The sequence below is a fragment of the Eptatretus burgeri genome, chromosome 13, assembly GCF_056783735.1.
Source record: "Eptatretus burgeri isolate ZD-2024b chromosome 13, Ebu_testis_v1, whole genome shotgun sequence".
Lineage (NCBI taxonomy): Eukaryota > Metazoa > Chordata > Myxini > Myxiniformes > Myxinidae > Eptatretus > Eptatretus burgeri.
Genome location: NC_140973.1, coordinates 39882934 through 39897137, shown reverse-complemented (window position 1 = coordinate 39897137; position 14204 = coordinate 39882934). Strand labels below are relative to the sequence as shown.

General features: G+C 43.1%; 1 protein-coding gene across 6 annotated transcripts in view; it reads left to right on the top strand.

The window, feature by feature from the left end:
• Positions 1-14204, top strand: part of LOC147014271 (transcription activator GLI3-like) — a 200252-nt gene that overhangs the window by 155224 nt on the left and 30824 nt on the right. For all 6 annotated transcript variants that reach the window (XM_085852107.1, XM_085852108.1, XM_085852104.1 and 3 more), the window contains exon 6: positions 9744-9896. In XM_085852107.1, the coding sequence (XP_085708233.1) occupies positions 9744-9896 (153 nt within the window). The remainder of the gene's footprint in view (positions 1-9743; positions 9897-14204) is intronic.

Below are 14204 nucleotides of genomic sequence, written 5' to 3'. Positions count from 1 at the left end.
TGACGACGTCCACACTTTTGCAGGATCTGTGAAGCCTCCATTCAGTACCAGCTCCTGTTCGTGATTCTGGAACTTGTTTGCTAACTCTGTGCATAGAAAATTTGCTAAGCTAGCTTTGTTTTCATCGAGGCAGATGAGTGTATTCCATTGCCCCATGGACTGGCTTCTTGTTTGCACGTCTCTTCTGATTGCTTTCTTGCCCCGTATCCTCTGACTTCGAGCTGTTGATTTGATCGTTTTCTTCCTATACTGATCAAAGGCAAGATCAACCCTGGAGCAATAGTTGGAAAAAACATGACTAATATGATCTGCAACAGAATCTGCCCATTCACCAAGCATTTTAGCATTCATCCTGTTCCCGAGTGCACTGAGAACTTTGGAGCAGCCAGGTTTAATCTGAATGTCCATCACTGGCTCTTGTTCTCCCTTGCATCTGAGGCCACGCACTGACTTGCATGAAAAGTGCCAGACCCAGTCAGCGTCTCCTCAATTATGTCAATGTTGTCATTAGAATATCTCAAATATCCTGTGGTAGTTGGGATGTTGAGAAAGTTCCTTGGGATCATGACATTTCCATTATCTCAGAAGCATTGTATAACATCATTGGCAATTGCTGTGTCAATGCACCTCACTGTATCGTACCCAACTGTGTGTGCAGCTGCATGAAAAAGATTGACAAGCTCTTTTGAGCGTGTAGCCTGGTGAAGAGCAAGGCCAAGGCCCAGGTGTTTGGGGGTCAGTTTTTTGCCTCCTGAAGCCACATGAATAATGTCTTGGCAGATGCTCAGAACTTTGTTCTTGGTATCTGTCTCATCCGCTTCTTCATTGTCCATCTTGTCAGTGCTGTCACCACCACAAAGAAGCTTTACAAGCATGTACAGGGTTTCAGGTACAATTCGCTCTGCATTTTCTGTGTTCAGTCCACCGATAATGCTATGCCCTGGAGAGTGTTTTACGTCACTGTAAATCTTTATGCCCACTCTGAAGATCCAGCTAAGGATTTCGTTCTCATGATGAGGCAGACTGCACTGGGCCAATTCATCTTCTTCAGAACTTTCACCTTCTTCAGATAAATCATTCACGGCGGTTCTCATGGCAAACTTTGTTACAGTTGAGGACGCAACTATGAGGGTTTTGTGACATCCAATGGCTGCACGAATGTCACCTTGTCACTACCAAAGTGAACCTCCACTTTCTGCTTGAAATTGTAGCTTTTGTAGGCTCCAGCCTCAATTCCAAAATCATTCAATAACAGCATGCTGTAGTGTTCCCAGATGTTTTTCAGGGTAAACACATGTCCCTTCTGCAGCTCTTTCTCAAGCTGGTTCATCACATTTCTGAAACAGATGCTTTCAGGAGACTGGTTTTTCTCTCCACTCTCCTTTTTATACTTTCTGCGAAAAGAAACATAACACTTGAGGTGATATTTACCTTCAGCTGCCATCAAGTCTGAAACACCTGCAAACCTGTGATGCATGGTGGGGTCAAATTGGGCCAAACTAAGCATCCTGGATGATGTGTGATCAAATTCAACATTTGTCAGGACACCAGCTTTTCCAGGAATGTCAGTCTGGCAGAAAGCGCATATTGACCAATCCATAGCGCTGTGCGCGGATCTTAGTGACTTTGGGACATGGTATTTCTCTGAGGAACCTGATGTTGTGGGTATCTCTTCTGCGTAAGTCACAGATTGTGGCTGAATCCTTGACTTCAGTCCGTCTATTTTTTGTGCGTGAGTAAAGTCACTATAGCAGAATTTGTGCCATTGAATCTTTTCGACATGCTCCGGTACAGAATATTTTCTGATTCTTGAGAATGAGTCAACATATTTAGCGTCATTATATTTCTCTCTTTCTTTGCAACATTCAGCTACAGTTTTCACACCAACGATTGTAGTCTTTCGAAGTGGCGTTGACTGCTAGTTTTTGAACTGTCCTGGCAAATAAAGCATTTATTCCAGTCTACATGCTCTTCTTCTTCTCGATCCCTTGAACCCCCTGTGAGAAATCTTGCAGCTTTCATTTTTCAGTTAGTCCTGGGTAACAGAAAAACACACAGTTATGTAGTTTAGGTTCATTTTATAGCAAAGTTGTAAAATTCATTGATTGTGGTTTGTATAATCAGACATTCTAATTCGAGCCTGAACATTTCTTTAAAAATAATATAGTGAAAAACAAGTCATATTATTTTTAGAAAATGGATGGAGCAATGTTTTTTTCTATACTCCCATCAGCTCAGGCATGCTCAAAAACATGGAAATCGACCCTAATTTTGTAATTTCATGTCAATTTGCGGCTGAAATATGACGAAAAGTGTATTTAATGGCGACCATTTTGTAAACTGTCATGGCGGCCATACCATCGATATCCAGAGTTGGCAACAAGTTGATTCACGTTTCTGTGTGTCTGGACAGTCAATTTACACCTGTTGCACTATTCTAACACGGAATCAGCAGGGTCGTACACTATTCTGCATTGGGCCTCCTGACTAACAGTTGTGACATTGACATCAGTCCGTCACAAGAGGACGGGCTATCGCTGGATGTGCTCTATTACACAATGAAAACGGTCCAGAAAATGGACGGGCGGTTGCCAACATGGACTGGGTACAACACCCTCCTTTGTCGGGATGAAGAGTTGACCAAGTCAGCCATCATCTACCTTCCCGTGATCGAGACCACCCACGGAACTGGACACCATTTGCACGGTCCTACGCCAAAGCATCGATATGGCTGATAAACTGGAACGTGAAGAAGTAGTTCTAGTCTTCGACCTTGCGATCTACAGTAAGGCGCAGGAGATTCGTTGGTTGCACCCGGAGTTGACAGAAAGGTTGGTAATTCGTCTCGGTGAATTCCACCAACTCATGAGCTTCCGAGGCGTGATCGGCAAAAGATTCAGAGATGCAGGTCTGCTGGACCTCATAATAGAGTCTGGTATTGTCGCTCAGCATTCTGCAAATTCAGTAATAAACGGCCACCACTAGAACAGGAGTCTGCGCTGCCACAAGCTCGTCTACGAAGCGCTAGGAAGACTATGCTTCCAGGCCTTCATGGACTCCCTCGCAGAGGAGACGCGTGTGCGATTCGAGAGGTGTATCGAGCGTCTCCAGGAAACGTTTCCGTCTCCGTTGTTCGAACAGTTACTGTCATCGGAAGAGGTCTCGGAAATGTTCACACGCGACAGCGACTTCAGACAGCATCAATGTACAGCGAGCAAAACATTCACATTCTGGTGCTCCTACTTGGAAATGGTGGAGCTAGCACTAGAGCTTATACGGGCAACTCGTACTTCGAACTGGCTGAAACACCTTGCGATCACGAGAACGTCAATGCCCTGGTACGATCACCTAAACTATGCAAGGTACTTACCCGTTTACTGGCTGGAAATGGCCGGGCTAGAGCACTTGCACCCAGACACCTATCAAGCGTTCATGGACGGCAAATGGACTGCCCAACGGCATACTCGTTATGGATTTAATAGGTTGCATGTGATCAGATCATAGAGCAAACTTTAAATAGGGACAGCAAGACCAGTGGAGGAATCATTGGTTACACTCAGAAAAACACAGCTGTGAAGAAGTGGATCCTGTCCCAACCAGCACGTTCGGAAATCACAAGGAAATGTGAGTCCATGGCGGGTATCCACGATGAGCCCCGAACGAGAAAGGATTTGGATGTGTCGAGCTCGAAGAAGAACGAAGTAGCGGTGGTACAAGTGATGGACACAGTACTTCAAATGATTAACCCTTTCTCCGGCACTCACCTTGAACTCGTCAATATTAGTTCAGGTGTCATCGCACCGTCAGCCACTTCCACGGACTTGATGAACGCGTATGTCAAGGGAGAGAATGCTGTCGTGCAATTCATGCGTGATCGGCTTCTCTCGGGTGAGGTCCCATTCTTCAGTCCGATTTCGAAGGCCAAATTGGCAACTTTCTTGAAGGCGTGAGGAAAGTCGGCGACTCCCCACCAGCAGACGCCGAAGGTTGAAATTGCGAATGAATATTGTCTTTTCACACGACTGCTGTTGATTGGCGAGTAAAGAAATGTAACACTCCACGATCTGCTCGCATACCCACTGGCGAACATATATTTCCCACTGGCATCTGGTGATGGTTCGATTGCTAAGATGGACAAAGCCAAACTCAGCAACCATATACTGAAACTGTGGCCCAATTGCCGTGTGGACACTCGGCCTATCCAAAGTGCAACGATTGTGGATGGAATGGCCGTTATTCAGGTGATAAAGGCTGGTTCACTGCCTAACACTTTCGGCAAACTGGAAGAGATGGTGCTGAACATCGTAGTGGCCAAAGCACGACATAACCAATCTTCGAGACTGGATGTGGTGTTTGATACTTACCCAAGTATCAACATCAAGTGCCTGGAGTACGCCAGACGAGCGGGCAGGGTGGGCGATCTTCAGGTGCGAACCATCCATGGACGCGATCAAGCCCTTCCAAAACAGTGGGCCAATTATCTCCTGAGCAGAGTCAACAAGGAGGCGTTGATAGAGTTCATCGTCGAATTGTGGACGAGAAACATCTCTCCATCAAAACTGGGCGACATGCTGTTGTACGTCGGTCATGCCGGCAAATGTGAGAACATCGAGGCATCGAATGGTGTCATGACTGTGTCGTCAGTACCTGAACTTGAATGTGACCATGAGGTAGCTGACATGAAGCTCCTGCTACATGCCGCTCACGTGGGACAGAATGAAGAGTCGGTGCGCATGGAGAGTTTCGACACTGATGTGTTTGTGTTGGCATTGGCTCACTCGAAGTCGATTTGGGCACGAAATTTCCATCTGGTCCCAGGAAGTCCCAAGGACATTATCGTCGTTGACATTAGGAAGCTGAGTAATGCCCTGGAAAGTTCTGTCTGCGATGCGTTGATAAGTTTGCACAATTTCACGGGAAGTGATACCACCAGTGTATTCCACGGTAAGGGCAAAACAAGGCCATTTGACTTGATGATGAAGAGTCCCCATCTCATCACCTGTTTCGGGAGCATTGGTTGAGAATTCATGCTAGATCAGAATATCATTCACGACCTGGAACAATTCGTCTGCGCCATGTACAATCAGCCGACCATGAAGGGTGTGGATGAGGCTCGCTCCAAGCTGTTCTGCAGCCAGTCGCTGGGAGAACAGAAGTTGCCGCCTACAAGCGACGCTCTGATGCTGCATTGCAAAAGAGTGAACGATCAGTCTGCGATCCACCACCGCGTGACTGAGAGGTTTATAGAAGCCCCTTCTCCTACATTTCACGGATGGATGGAACACAATGGAGTACTGACTGTTCACTGGCTGAACAAACCACCAGCGCCAAAGGAACTGTTAGAGGCGACGGAATGTAATTGCAAGAAGATGAAATGCGAGACCAACCAGTGTTCTTGCCGGTCAAAAGGACTGTCCTGCACAGAGTGCTGTGGGTGTCAAAACTGTGCCAATGATGAACAGACCCGTGCAGAAATAGAACTTATGGATGATGAAAGCGGAACTGACGATGATTCCGACGACGAACTGTGAATGCAGGTGTCACACTGCTTTTGCTGTGGTAATCTACTACACAGTAGTATTCAGGTTGGTTAGCATGTAATAGTGGACTTGAGTTTTGTAATAGCAGCAGTCAAGAGCCTAGTTCAGCAACCGCTTCAGAGCAAGAAATACTGGAGTTCTAAGACAGTAATCTTCTTGTGGCGGTTCTACTTTTCATCAGGCTGAGTCGCGCAGTCTCTTTGTCTTTGATTTAATCCGTAATAGCCAATGTAACTGTCTTTAATAGGTGCTGTAACTGCCTTTAATAGTCAATGTAACTACCTTTAATAGCCAGTGTGGCTGCCTTTTAAGCAAAAAGTTGCCTTGGTCAATTGAAGGCCTGTCTGGTCGGTCCAGACGTTTTCGGCCGGTAAAAATATGTAACTGCTTCGGTTAACGACCTTTAATTATAAACATCTTTAATAACAGTGAATAGGGCTCTGTATAAACATATTGTATCATTTTAAGACCTCACAAGAGTTTTCTTTGACGTACATATCAGTCTAACCTTGATTCTTCATTTCTGTGTCAAAATCGTGCTTAAATGTTCGGTGTATCTTTAATTGCCAAAAATGACCAATTGTCACATCCTCGACGTGGAAACAAGTGGATTTGGACTCAGCGTCTAAAATTGTTTAAGTATGCCAAATTTCATCCAGATTGGTGATCTGCACAACGAAAATCATTTTCTGAAGGTAATAGCGAGTACCTCCACATGGTCTAAGAGGTCAACAGACGTCTGGGTTGGGCCTGGGGAGTCATGGATTCACTGGATCATGGGGTGTGGTGCTGCCGGTACCTGTGTGGGAGGACGAAAGTCTGAGTCTTCAGGTCCTCGGTGCTTCCAGTCTTGCTCTGTGGATGTGAGACTTGGACTCTGACCAAGGATCTGAGGCGGAGACTTAATTCCTTTGGTACCAGGTCTCTTTGGAGAATCCTTGGCTATCGCTGGTCGGACTTTGTGTCCAACCAGCGGTTGCTGAGAGAGACTCAAATGAGATTTGTTACCTGCATAGTCCGTGAGCATCAGCTGCGGCTGTGTGGACATGTGGCTCGTTTTCCTGATGCTGATCCTGCTCACCAGATTCTCTCAGCGAGGGAGTCTCGTGAGTGGAGGAGGCCAATGGGCTGACCACGTGCCTCGTGGTTGCAGCAGGTTGATCGACATCTCAAGGAGATGGGGATGGGACTGGCATCTGCTTGGGGGATGGCCAGATGGAGGTCCCTGGAGTACTGGCGGAAAGTGGACGCAGCGACGCGCTGCTCTGTCACATGCTCCCATACCTGACCTATAGGGGATGGATCCGGTTGGGGATCACAGCCCCATGATACCTTACTGTTCTGATGTGTCGCACCAAATTTGGTTCAAATCAGTCATGTAGTTTGTGAGGAAAATACGTTTTCGTGAATATGAGGGATTAGAGTAGGGAGGCCGTGACCCCTTTTTCAGGGGAGACATGACCATGGGGAGCACAACTTAAGGTTAGAGCATGGTCACGATGTCGCATGTCTAATTTGGTCTGGGATCTGGTTGTCCTTATCTGAGAAGAAGATTTTTGAATGAAATACCAATATTTGTGGTAAAACCTCCCTTTTAGCCCCTTTTATCGGGGGCACTTCAGGATGGAGAGCACATACCCATGAGACCTTTCTGTCTTGATGCATCGTACCAAATTTGGTCCATATCGGTTGAGTAATTTGTGAGGAGAAGATGTTGGAATCAAATATTGACGGACGTACATACAGATGGACGGTGGACACCGGGACCCACTCCATGAGCTTATTTTGGAGAAATGACTGAATAGTAGGTTATCCAGCCTGAAAGGCTTGGTACCCTAATAATGCAGTCTCCCATGCCAAGTATAGGGCTAGCTCGGAGGAAAAATATAATGCAGCCACCCAGGTGGCCTTCCGTGCGTGCTACTTATTGTTAGACATAGGTTTATCATGCTATATATCAACATGATGCTATATATCATTGTTGACCCGAACTCTCAATCCTGTTCAATGCACATGTGCTCGTTCAGACTCATCCCTGCTTGTTATGGTGATGCAACAGGATATTAGATGCATCCACATAGACCTGCAGTTCCATCAGTATTATTCATACTGGGCCTGCTATTTGAGCTCTTATCTATTACTGACATCATTTCATGCACATTTTAATTACAATGTAATACATACAGGAACTGAAGGACTTCAACACATGATTTCCACATCATAATTGAACCACAATTTACCACATGATACTATCTATCGCTAATAATGTCCCACTCCCACCTGCCGGCAACAACAGCAACAAAAAACAAACAACACAAACAAGTCACCAAAACAAGCTCGAATGAGCTAAGATCCTCGTCCTCTTTATGATGACATCATAAAAATGAATATGACGTCATTGTGATGTATCGGGTTTGCGATAAATTATCTGTGCTAATCCCTGGCTTGATTCCCGCAAACAAAATTCAAACAGCTTGCCTAGTTTCGGAGATAATGATATCGGCGATTTCCATTAGCGGCGATATTATGACGTTAACTTTTTTTCTAGGAAGAATTTCCAAAATCGGAGATGGTTACTGCCTGCGCGTGGGCTTTCTGCATATACATGGCAAGTTTCACGAAGATCCGCTGAAAACTCTGGGTTGTGAAACAAAAAATGTCAAAAAATAGGAATGACGTCATAAAAATTGATATGACGTCATAGTGATGCATCATATGTGCGGTAATTCATGTATGCTAATGCCCTGTTCGATTCCCGCAAACAGAATTCAAAAAGCTTGCCGAGTTTCGGAGATAATTTTTTGGGCGATTTCCATTAGCGGAGATATTTTGACGTCATAACTTTTTTTTCGACGAGGAATTTTCAAAATCCGAGATGGTTACTGTCTGCGCAGAGTATTTTTACATATACATGCCAAGTTTCAGGAAGTTTCAATGAAAACTGGAGACTGTGAAACAAACTAGTTTCAGAGATAATGGTATAGGCGATTTCCATTAGCGGCGATATTATGATGTTAACTATTTTCTAGGAAGAATTTCCAAAATCGGAGATGGTTACTGTCTGCGCAGGGTATTTTTACATATATATGCCAAGTTTCAGGAAGTTTCAATGAAAACTGGAGACTGTGAAACAAACTAGTTTCAGAGATAATGGTATAGGCGATTTCCATTAGCGCCGATATTATGATGTTATGTTAACTATTTTCTAGGAAGAATTTCCAAAATCGGAGATGGTTACTGCCTGCGCGTGGGCTTTCTGCATACACATGGCAAGTTTCACGAAGATCCGATGAAAACTCTGGGTTGTAAAACAAAAAATGTCAAAAAATAGGAATGACGTCATAAAAATTGACATGACGTCATAGTGATGTATCATATGTGTGGTAATTCATCTCTGCTAATGCCCTGTTAGATTCCGGCAAACAGAATTCAAAAAGCTTGCCTAGTTTCGGAGATAATTTTTTGGCGATTGCCATTAGTGGAAATATTTTGATGTTATAACTTTTTTTCTAGGAGGAATTTTCAAAATCGGAGATGGTTACTGTCTGCGTGGGGTATTTTTACATATATATGCCAAGTTTCAGGAAGTTTCGATGAAAACTGTAGGCTGTGAAACAAAAAAGTCCACAAGAACAACAACGTGAGTAAGACTTAGAGATCCTCCACGAGGATCTAAAAACACTAAAAGAAAAAAACATAGGATGAGTAAAAAACAACCAAACAAAGTAGGAATGACACCACAATCCTTTTATGACTTGCCATAATAACATATCTAGACATTTTGTCGAAGGTGATTGTGTGTCAATAGCAACGAGAATGGCACTCAGTAAAGCGTATGACAATGCCAGGCTGAACAGTTTATGTTTCGTATTCCATTGATCGGCCGGTTCTACATCCGGACCTTAACCAAAATCGAATCGGCTCGTTATTGTCACCTCACCAACTCATGTTGTGATTGGGATGCAAAAATGTCAAAGGATGTTGTGATGACAATGGGTTTAAAAGATTGTCGTGTCATATTGCGGTGTTCTTCCAACTTTGTTTGTCTTTTTGAGGGATTCCATCCCGACGTGGTTTTCTTTCATTAAAAATGTTTTTTTTTTTTTTTAATTGTGACTTGTAAACTTGTATTGTGTTTGAATATGTTTTGAATCTGCACTCCTTTTTTATGGCTGATGAGAAGGTGATTGTGTTTGCTTCCAGGTACACTTACGGCTTCACCGACCGAGTATTACCAGCATCTGGCCATGATTGCTGCTCACCACACGCCCTGTGCAGAATTGCTACACCCATTGGCTTTTGGTACAACCAAGCCGGTTCCAGCATCATCCCTCAATCTCCTGCAACCAGTTGAAGGTCCAAACTTCGTTTTTTAAATGCTACAGTCGACAACGAAAATGCTTCCACCAAGGAAGTTAATCGGTGAACTTCGGAATTTTTTTGTAGGAGGTTATTTACATGGAAGTATTCACACTCTCGCAACACAATTAGTACGTGGAAGATTGTGCTAAATTTCAGTGGGCAGTATTGTGGCAATGAGTTCCATTCTTGCCACAACCCTGCTCGTAGCATTCGGCTGCATTCACAAATGTTCCAACAAATGACTTGATGCGCTGAAGAGCAGAAAATGATGTGATGGTGGTGAAGTATGAATGCCCCTCCATCTCACTTCCACACCTAAATGTATATAATAATGTTGAACTTCTCTTCCTCAAATATTATTGGAGAGTGAAATATATTTATTTGTAACTTCACTAATCTCTGTCTCCACTCTTCACAAAGAAGTGATGTCTGATGGAAATGGAATAATTGCTAATGTATCTCATAGTCCAGTTCTTCCAATTTTGGTGAGAACATTATCTGGCTATAATTGTGGTGGCCATAAGGCCTGGAATCAAATCCAGATTATAAATTTCAAATCATTGTTTGTTAGTCAATGCATGTTGGACTGGGATTTCATTGTGAATTCAGCCTACCGGTTGCATCATTACTGAAGTGTAGCTGTGCCACTGATGGAGTGCTCCTGCACATTAGGCGAGGGTCTTGGAACTTGTTCAGGGTGCTAGCCATAACTTCCCTACTCTTCACGAAAGGCACCGTGGGATCTTTTAACATTCACCAACGAATGAGAGCACATGGGACACCCAGCCGATGTCAATCCGTGGGGCGTTTGATAGTTTATAGCTGAGTCGAAATTAAAACCCAAGCTCGACACCTCAGAGATGAGTGTGCCTCGGCTATCCTGCCAACTCCTAATGCATGTACTGATGTTTGGTATTTATTTCTCCAGAAGGATGAAGTTTTCAAAAATAATTTTATTAGGATTTGGTTATAAATGACGTGGGTGGTGCTGCCTTTTTCTCAGCAAAATTTTTCATTTTCATCCCAAGTTACCCTTTTAAAAATCAACCACGACATGTAGATTGGCAACAAATGTTTACCAGAACAAGCAGTGCAGGCGTTTACATCTTCCCAGGTCATTTGAGAGCCAGCTGGGTTTTTACTGACAATCCTACAGTGACAGGATAATTTTGCAAGATTAGTTCAAGTTTCATAAGTTTGGAATCGAACTCCTTAATATCTCTGCCTTTCGTTGGATTTGAGCCTTACAGCATGCGAGTTGTAAGTTTAGTGTTCTCACCGCAGTGCCACCTTACGCCCGGGAATGTTGCATCCGAGAAGCGAGTCGCTATGGTTGGATCCTTCTGGAATGGTCTAGAAAAACCTTAATGTGACTTGATCAGAATCATATCCAGAGACATTGACAGTCAGACATAGGTTTAAAGTCTATAATCATGTTCTCAAACCAGTCCTCAACTATACACATACAATCGATGATAGCATTACCATCATGAAGCATTTGGCCATGAAGAGAGAACTCGTACAGCTGGAAACGTGACGTCAATCAGTCAGGTTTAGATATGACTGAGCAGGTTATATCATTGCGTTCTGAATGGGTTACCCTTAGACGAGGTATAGATATGACTGAATAGGTTTTGCAGTGGGATGACATGGATTTTAATATACCAGCACTGAACATTTTCTCGACCATCATTCAAATTTCCAGAAGCCTGAATTATCCTATTACAGTAAATATGAAGTCAAACAAGTGATTAGGTTTTTCTGCCATTTGTAAAACCATCTGTTTATCCTGCAAGGTGTGACGAGATTTAATGGATAAGTCAACTTTCTTCCATCAGTCCATAACCCCGTCTCATCACATCACAGCAGAAATGTAGGGTAATTTATTCAACGGCTTTGCAAAAGGCCACCTGACCATACCTAACCTGATTGTTCTTGGTGATGTGTTGTTTTTATTTTTTGGGGGTATTTCTAGATCTATTGAAAAGTCTCGATTTTTTTTACATTTGCCTTCAGTTAGAAGTCATGACTATTGTCAGCTCAATCAGAACGTTTCAATTGTTCTTTGTTAGTTCCATTTCTTTTTTCATTCCGATGCACGCAAATATGTATCCAAATTATTCCCAAATGAAAATACCACCTGTGTATTGATGGCTTGCTCTTTTGTGTAAATAACTGAGAGCCACACAAACAATGATTTGTTTTTCATTAAAGAGATGCCACACCTTCTAATTTGATCGGAGGTTCAGGCGTTCTGGCCTTTCCTTATCCATTTCCAACTCTGCATTTGGCTCTATAAATAATTCTTTCATCTGCATAATATATTTGCCACATCAGGCCCACATGACAGGAAAATGAATCTATGTCACCAATGCAGCATGGGGTAATTTTTGTGCAAATATACATATATACTGTATATATATATATATATATATATATATTGTTGATGGAAGGACGAGGTTTCTGGGGTTTTTTAAAGGTTTTTTTTTTTACTTTTTCACCCAATCACGAGGCACCTTTTTGACTACTCTTGAATTAATGATATACAAGTCAGCTTGAGGGGCAGCATCATAAATCAATGTGGAATTGGGCATAGGCACTGAAAGAAATGAGTAGAGGGTGGTCACTTTTGTTTTCCAATTCATCATACACACACACGCGTGTTAACACGCGCAGCTGTCCCTTGAGCATAACGGAACAATGAAACACATAAATTTTACACCCAATTTACGTTCATTCTTTTATGTTGATCGAAGAAATACTGCTTAAAACAGTCGCGCTTGATTTGGCTTCATCTGCATGAGTAATTGGTACATTCAGGTAATTTTAGTGCATATTTTAATCTGGAACACTTTACTTCCAATCATATGATAAATCGTGATGTGTTGATTTATTTAGTTTTTTCAACGGTTATTCCAGAGACATCCCTCATTCGCAGCGTGTGACATGACTGTCGACTTCATTATTACACCTGAAATTCACCACTGTTTCTTCCTTATGAAATTCGTAAACCTGTTTGATTATAAACTAAATAGGCTATTTCCAAAGCACAAGAGATGTCCAGAGAGACGGCCCTGATCTCATGTCTCGCATTGAGGGTCTCCATCCACTTTTTTTGGTGAATAGAAGCAGCATGTTCAAGGTAGAGTGACCAGATCTGAATCCAAATTGGTGATCTAAGATGTGGCTGTTGGAGAAAAGGAAGGATTTCATATCAACTGTGATGATGGATTCCTTGACCTTGCTGATGATTTGGAAGTAAGCTGATGTCGTTGAGATGATCAGTTTTTGCACCTTTTTATGTAATGCAGTGATGTTGGCTGATTTCCAAGCAGATGAAGACATCGTAGGGTAAGTGATCGAGTTAAAAGCACAGAGCACGGATGTGCAAGAGCAGCAGAACAGGTTTTTAGGACATGTGAGCTGATGCCGTCTGGTCAAGTTGCAGAGTCAGAGTCGAGGGTTGAAAGAACCTTCTCCACATTCTCAGGTGCAAAAGACAGAGTTCAGGAGCAGTTGGGTATGGCAGAGAAGGGTGAGTACTGAGAGTGAGGGGATGGGGATAATATTTGGAAGCAATCACAGAATTGAGACATTCGGCTTTCTCACGAGCAGAGTCGGCTGTGATGCCACTCGGAGAGAGGGAAGGGATGTAAGGGAAGCATACACCAGAGACAGACTTAACAACACACCACCGGGTTTTGGTGGAGAGAGACAAGTTTGAAAGTTCATTCTTGAGATGTTTTTTTCTGCCTCTCCTGAGAGTGGACATACTTGTTACATGGAATGCACTGAGATTGCCTTCAGTCAGATTTGCCTTCCAGGAAGAGTCGGCAAGTTGTTTCAGACCATCTCCCTCACCACGGGATTCAGTGTACCGTGGGTGGGAAGAAGGGTCGGATAATTGAAGACGAGATCGGATGACACTAAATGCAGTATTTGGTCTTCTGTTTGATTGTTTTAGTCAAATGTTAATATAAATTATTTAGTATCCATATGATGTAGCTCCTCCATGAGACTTGTGTTCGAAAATACCTTACATTGAATGACTGAATCTGCATTATCTTCTTCTCCTTCTTCTTCTTCTTCTTCTTCTTCTTCTTCTTCTTCTTCTTCTTCTTCTTCTTCTTCTTCTTCTTCTTCTTCTTCTTCTTCTTCTTCTTCTTCTTCTTCTTCTTCTTCTTCTTCTTCAACGTGCAGTTGGTTGTTGTCCAAAATTGGTTGTTCTGGTTGGTTAATTTGACCATGGTGCCGCCAATAGCTCGCCTACTCTAAGCGAAAGAATGAATGTACATCATCATG